This window comes from Berghia stephanieae, chromosome 11 (assembly GCF_034508935.2).
Source record: "Berghia stephanieae isolate SIO BIC M18660-M18661 chromosome 11, UCSD_Bste_1.3, whole genome shotgun sequence".
Lineage (NCBI taxonomy): Eukaryota > Metazoa > Mollusca > Gastropoda > Nudibranchia > Aeolidiidae > Berghia > Berghia stephanieae.
In genome coordinates, this window is record NC_088370.1 from 19769705 (window position 1) to 19777204 (window position 7500).

At 38.9% G+C, this 7500-nt stretch overlaps 1 protein-coding gene across 1 annotated transcript in view; it reads left to right on the forward strand.

Moving 5' to 3' along the window:
- The window catches only part of LOC144957276 (tubulin alpha-1D chain-like), a 27158-nt gene that overhangs the window by 11161 nt on the left and 8497 nt on the right, over positions 1-7500 (forward strand). Inside the window, exon 2 of the mRNA XM_078888372.1 lies at positions 5136-5358. Within this exon, the coding sequence (XP_078744498.1) occupies positions 5136-5358 (223 nt within the window). The remainder of the gene's footprint in view (positions 1-5135; positions 5359-7500) is intronic.

The following is a 7500-nucleotide window of genomic DNA, read 5'->3' on the forward strand; positions in this document are numbered from 1 at the left end:
TCGAGTTTTGTTTTGTTTTTTGTTTTTCCAATGGGACTCAAATTCTCGCTGCCAAGAGCGAGACTCGAACCAAGGACCCACAGGTCTGAAGGCGAGTGACATACCATAAGACCACAAAACCAAACATGGATTGATTGCATTACAATGAATGAGTCATCCAAATATCAGAATCCACAATGATATCTTATTTTTTTACCACAGCTGTTTAACACGTTTACGGCCAATCTCTGTAAAAACACATAAAAATTTGGCCAGAAAACTCGACCTTCGAATATCAATCGATTTATTTGACCCTCATCTTGGCAAAAACTCTCTAACCTGGAACCTCGCAGAGGTCTTTCTTACGTCCAAGGTGTGAGAGTTTTTTGCCAATTTGAGAGTCGTAAAAAAAAAAAAGTTTAAAAATAAATAAATAAATAAAATTCCCTTCATTCATCCCTAAGAGGAAATTTTTCTTTAGGATTTATTCCAAAGGGAGACTGGAATAACCTATGCGTCACCCGCAGTGCAGCGCCGCAAAGTGAGCTAGACGATGTGACTAGCTCAAGGCCACACAGCGTGGCGGTGGGTGATCGAACTCGGCACCTTTCGGGTCCGAAGCAAAGACCGTACCGCTGAGCCACGCTGACCCAGCACATCAGTTGCTAATGTTGAAGGACCAGTTTTCTGGCCAAATTTTCAAATTCGAGTTTTTTCCAGAGTACGGCAGTTAACCGGTTAATGATTGGCTGTAGAATGATGAAATATTCATGGCTTTATGATGTCCGTCTTTGTAGGTGCCTGTGTGTTTGTTTGTTTGTTTGTTCGTTTATATTAGAGAAAGCGTTTAGAAAATAAAAGTACCACAAGTCAGTAGGCGCACCATTTATTGAGCCATCGAATAAAAAATACCACAGCTATTTGAATTCTGATACTTATATTTTTAACTCTGATTTTCTATTCGCCTCCGGTTCCGGTTTCTTACTGTTTGTGTTTATTGTTTCTGGATTTATTTGTTTGTAGGCATTTTTTTTTTGGGGGGGGGGGGGGGGGGAGGGGGAGTAGTTAGGGTTTCTTGGGGTTTGTTTTTTGCTTTTGTTACTGTTTTTGTTTTTTTGGTGTTTTTTGGGCCGGGGGGGGGGGGGGGGGGGAGAGGGACTGGGTGTTTTATCTTTTTGTTTTGTTTTTTTTTTTTTTTGGCTCATTTTTGGTGGGGTTTTTTAATATATATTTTTTTGTTGTATTTTTTCCTTTTTTGGTTCTGTTTGTTTGTTGGGGTTTTTTAAAATCATTTGTATTGTTGGGTGTTTTTCTTTGTTTGTTTGTTGTTGTTTTTTATGTTTTGTTTTGTTCCCTTGTTTGTTTGTTCGTTTGTTTGTTGTTGTTTGTTTTTTGTTTTGTTTTTTGGAGGGGGGCGGTTGTTGTCTTTTTTTTCTTCAATCGGACAATGGAAGAAATGCAGTGCAGTGGCGTTTCCATGTCTTTCGGGAATCGAGACGGAGCTCAATGCTTTTTCTAATAATGAGTTCTCTGTGAATTTCTATGCATATCATGAATTAGATCATCCTATGTGATGACTCACACTTCACAATCTCACACACACACACACAAACACACACAAACACGCACGCGCACATTGAACACGCACACACGATCAAAAAGTTATGTACTCATGTAAGCGCATATCTCTGTATCATTTTCATAGTGACTTATATGTTTGTAAGGGGGCGAAGTGGCCAAGTGGTTAAGGCATTGCACTGTGACTCAGAAAGTTCCAGGTTCGAGTCCCGCTTTAGGCACTTTCGTTTTGTTGTTTTCTTTGTCCTTAGGCAAGATTATTAACAACCAATCTGCTCACTTTTGGACAACACGGGGGATTCCTGTTGATATCAGACATCTTGTTTGATGGAGTATCTATAGAATGCCTCGGTGACGGTATCTGATGATGCCATGGCGGAATAATTTTCTGAACCTAGTTCATCCTGACATAATATAGGTCACGATAGGTCACATAGCATGTTTACATGAGCTCACATTAACCAATTAACATCCGCACTATGGAAAGACACGTATTTAAAAATTGGACCAGAAAAACGTGTCTTTTTTCAGGCCAAATCTGTTTAATATGTTTTTTTTTTTTTCCAGAGTACGCCAGTAAACTGGTTAAAAAGTCCAAGCCAAAGTTTGTTCAACATGATTGAAAAATGAATTATCTTTGACTAAAAGAGGTCTAATAATATTTTTTAAAGCGGTGATTAAGTAACTTGTTCAAAACCAATGTATATTTCGGCATAGCTGGCATATCTTTAAAACCGACCGAAAGAATATGATTATAGATTGTCCTAAAAGCAAGCAATTTTTATTTCTTTTTGGTGGGTTTTTTTTCTCTGATTTAGGCTAGAACTTTCAATCGCCATATCTATTTCTCAGTTTGCACACACTATTTTTGTCAGTTTGGTTGCGAAACATACGGAAATCTATCATTGTCCGTTCCACGCGATAAAAACTTGGAAAAGCTCCATTGGTGAATGCTTGGATGCATCTCATATAAAATTATGCAAATAATAGAACCAAAATTAGTTTGCTTTTGTTATTTATTGGATGGATGCATATTATATCAATTTGATGAAACAAAGCAGGGTGTAGTGTAACTCAGTTTATGTCCTGTCTCTGGATCCACAGGGAATTCCATTCACATGCATGGAATAGGACACTAAGACTAGCTGGTAGCGAAATAAATAATATGTGGGTCCTTTGGGAAATAACATTCGTTTTGAGTCGTGAACATGGGACTCCAATCGGTGTTAACCATTACCAGTTTGTTAACTGCCGTACTGCTGGAAAACAAAGTAATTAAAAATTTGGCCAGAAAACTCGTCCTTTAAATATCGATCGATTTGAATGGCCCTCATCAACATGGCAAAAACTCTCAACTCTGGAACATCGCGAGGTCTTCCTTAGTCCCAGGTTTGTTTGTTTTGTTTTTTTGCCAAGATAAGGGTCTTTAAATCGATCGATATTTGAAAGACGAGTTTTCTGGCGAAAATTTTTAATACGTGTTTTTCCAGAATATGGCAGTGAACTGGTTAAACGTGGAGCGGGAATTGGTTATGCTCGGCGTGTTCTTATTTACAGGTCTGGTAATAATAATAATAATAATAATAATAATAATAATAATAATAATAATAATAATAATAATAATAATAATAATAATAATAATAATAACAATAATAATAATAATAATAATAATAATAATAATAATAATAATAATAATAATAATAATAATAATAATACAAGGAATGTGGCTAGACCAGTAGACACAAGCCCACTTGGCTGAGAGAAGTTATTTTGCCCTTGTTTATGTCAGCCATACATATTTATCAAGATGAAAGTAAAGAACATGCCGCCCCTCATGTTTGGCGTCTTGTGATTGAAGTCTATGGGTAAGGCCGACTTTCCTTATCGCTTCAGTAATGAGATAAGGCAAAGACTCGGACGTCTGTCGTATCTCATCAGTGTTCTGTGCCCATGATAGAAATCGTAGCTCTTTGGAGTAGGTACAGTCAAACTCCCTTGCCCGTCCTTTCCTACAGGAAACAATAATAATATGAGCTTAACAAGGGGACCTTGGAGCCGGACATTATCTTATAGAGATTTAATAGCGTGAAATGGACAATATCAATTTCTTACTACCCTTTGGATAGGCTGCTAGTGTAATGCAAAGTACTTTCCATCAGATCTTACAGACCCAGCTACCCAATAACTGTTGGGGGGACAGAGTGAGGGTGGGGTCAGAAAAATTTTGAATTTTCCCCACGACTGATCTCGTTCCCTTTTTCGTGTAAAGCGAGTGTCCTACCAACCGAGCTCGTCTCAGGTTCAATATGAACATCCGTCATGTCTCGCCCTAAATATAAGATATGCCATGTACCCCTTAGAAAACTTATTTAGTGGACGTTATGTCACATAAATAGACTAATCAAGGTTTGTAATCATTTTTAATTTGTGTGAGTGTGTATTTTTTGTTGTTGTTGATGTTATCATTTTTAATTAGTAGTAGTAGTAGTAGTATTAGTGTAGTATAGTAGTATAGTTAGTAGTAGTAGTAGTAGTAGTAGTAGTGTAGTAGTAGTAGTAGTAGTAGTAATAGTAGTAGTAGTAGTAGTAGTAGTGTAGTAGTAGTAAGTAGTAGTAGTAGTAGTAGTAGTAGTAGGTAGAGAGGAGGAGGAGGAGGTAGTAGTAGTAGTAGTAGTAGTAGTAGTAGTGAGGAGGAGGAGGAGGAGAGAGAGTAGTAGTAGTAGTAGTAGTAGTAGTAGTAGGAGGAGGAGGAGGAGGAGTAGTAGTAGTAGTAGTAGTAGTAGTAGTAGTAGTAGGGAGTAGGAGTAGAGTAGTAGTAGTAGTAGTAGTAGTAGTAGTAGTAGTAGTAGTAGTTGTAGTAGTAGTAGTAGTAGTAGTAGTAGTAGTAGTAGTAGTAGTAGTAGTAGTAGTAGTAGTAGTAGCGTAGTAGTAGTGTAGTAGTAGTAGTAGTAGTAGTAGTAGTAGTAGTAGAGTAGTAGTAGTAGTAGTAGTAGTAGTAGTGAGAGTAGAGGAGTAGGAGTAGAGGAGGGAGGAGAGGAGGAGAGTTCTTGCTGTTGTTGTTATGTTGCTGTTATTTTTGTTGTTGTTGTTGTTGTTGTGTTTACTCCGTCTTCTTCTTATTGTTCTTAAACCTTGCACACTTTCAAGAGGCTGACCATTTCAATCATAATGGGGCAGCGTGGCTCAGAGGTAAGGTCTTTGCTTCGTGCATGAAAGGCACCGAGTTCGATCACCCGCCGCGCTGTGTGGCCTTGAGCAAGTCACCTCGCCCAAGCTCATTTTGCGGCGCTGCACTTCGGCTTGCTTGCTAGTCAGCTTATCCTGCGTAGGACGGTTCTTCCCGAACGTTCTTGCGAAACAGATTACGGTTTTCCGCCAGTCTACTTGCTTGAGTTGCTGTCATTCCCAGCCATTCACATATATCTTGTTCCCAGCTTCTTGTTGGTCTACCTCTTCCTCTCTGCGGCTGACACCTGGGTTATTCCAGTCTTCCCTTGGAATAGACCCTAAAGAAATATTTCCCCATGGGGATGAATAAAGGGAATCTTATTATCTTACCTTATTTTTATCCTCCACAGCGTGAGTGTATTTCTATCCACGTCGGTCAAGCCGGAGTCCAGATTGGGAATGCCTGTTGGGAACTGTATTGTCTAGAGCATGGCATTCGGCCAGACGGACAGATGCCCTCGGACAAAACAGTGGGCGTTTCGGATGATTCCTTCAACACCTTTTTCAATGAGACGGGTGCAGGAAAACACGTACCCAGGTGTATCTTTGTTGATTTGGAACCCACGGTAGTAGGTGTGTGGCTTCGTATTGTTATTATTATTATTGTTATCATTATTATTATTATTATTATTATTATTATTATTATTATTATTATTATTATTATTATTATTATTATTATTACTGTTATTATTATTATTGTTATTATTATGATTTTTTATCATCATCATCATTATCATCATTATCACCGTCGTCATCATCATTATCACCACCATCATCATCATCATCATTATCATTATTATTATTGATATCAGCATTATTATTATTATCATCATCGTCATCATCCTCATCATCCTCATCATCATCACCATCATCATCATCATCATCATCATCATCATCATCATCATCATCATCTTTCATCAACAACATTAATTTTGAAAATATACCTATTTAGAATTGAGAAATAAAAACCATAGGGGAAATGTGTCTTCGTGGCCTATTCCAAGGGAAAACTGGAATAACCCAGGTATCAGCCGCAGCGCAGCACCGCAAACTGAGCTAGGGCGAGATGACACAGCGCAAAGGGTTTTCGAACTAGGTATCTTTCTGGTACTAAACTAAGACAGTGCCGCTGAACCACGCTGCCCCCAAAAGAATATTCTTAGACGGGACGGGTGGTCTAATTTTTCAGATAAGTGTTAGCTGTTATTGTTTGGTACTGTGTCTATCATACATAGCTTTTACTATGTCCGATGGGCGATAATAAAAGTCTTCTAATCTATAAGTTGGCATCGCCGCGAGTATTAGTATTAGTCCCTTGGCTCCACTATGTGGCCACATTGAATAAGAGGGAGAGATAGGGGGAGGAGAGAGAGAGAGAGAGAGAGAGAGAGAGAGGGAGAGAGAGAGAGAGAAAAGAGAGAGAGAGAGAGGGAGAGAGAGAGAGAGAGAGAGAGAGAGAGAGAGAGTAGGGGGGGGTGTACGATTGTCGAAAATTCCCCTTATGTGATATTTCTGTTTTTGATAAAATAAATAAAAAAATATAATTTCCCTTTATTCATCCTAGAGGGGAAACTTGTCTCCAGGGTCTATTCCAAGGGAAGACTGGACTAACCCCGCCGTACAGCGCCGTTAATTGAGCTAGGGCGAGGTGGCTTGCTCAAGGCCACACTGCGCAGCGGCGGGTGATCGAATTCGGTACCTTTCAGGTACGAAGCAAAGACTTCAAAGACCACAGATTACACAGAGCTCTTGTCTGTGGCAAAGACCGTACCGTTGAGCACACGGTGCCCCTAAAAGTACATTTAGTACATTTGAAGTACATTACAATTCAAACCCTGAAATAATGGGAGCTATCTATATTCATGTTTTCGCCCAACCTAGTCATCAATCACATGATGTGTTGCTGTAAAACGATTGAACATTTCTCAATGTATCGAAACACGATGCTTTGTTTATGAAATTTGTAAACATACTCATGAGTCATGCTGAGCAAAATGACGAATTGTAGCGTTGGATATTTCTCAAATTGTGAACACTTTTCACTATGTGGGTCATTTTGAGCACACTTTGCAATGTGACCAAGGGCCTCGAGCATATGGAAATGTAATATAGATAATATACGCTTAACTAAGAAGTTCATAACATTGCCTTCCGGAAGTATAACGGACCAACACAGAAAACTATGTGTAACCATGTACTTTTACAGTCTGGTTAATACAGTTTAGTGAGAACAACTCACAAACGCGGAAGGCAAAATACAATAACAAATGCTTGAGTGACGTCATCTTCGTTCTATCCATAGATAGTTCGAAGATGACATCACTCAGGTCTTTGTTATTGTATTTTGCCATCCGCGTTTGTGAGTAATGCTCACTGAACTGTATTATCCTGACTATAGATAGAATGCGCTTGGCCAAGGAGTTCACAACATTGCCATCCGGAAGTATAACGGACCAACACACAAACTCTGGGTAACCATGAACTTTTATAGTCTGGTTAATACGGTTTAGTGAGAACAACTCACAAAAGCGGATGGCAAAAACAATAACAAAGGCCTGAGTGACGTCATCTGCATACTATCTATAAACGTTCATGGATTCACACAGTTTTGTGTGTTGGTCCGTTATACTTCCGGGTGGCAATATTATGAGCTTCTAAGCCAAGCGCATACTATCTATAGATCGTGCCCATAATTTCTGCAACATTGTTCTTTTG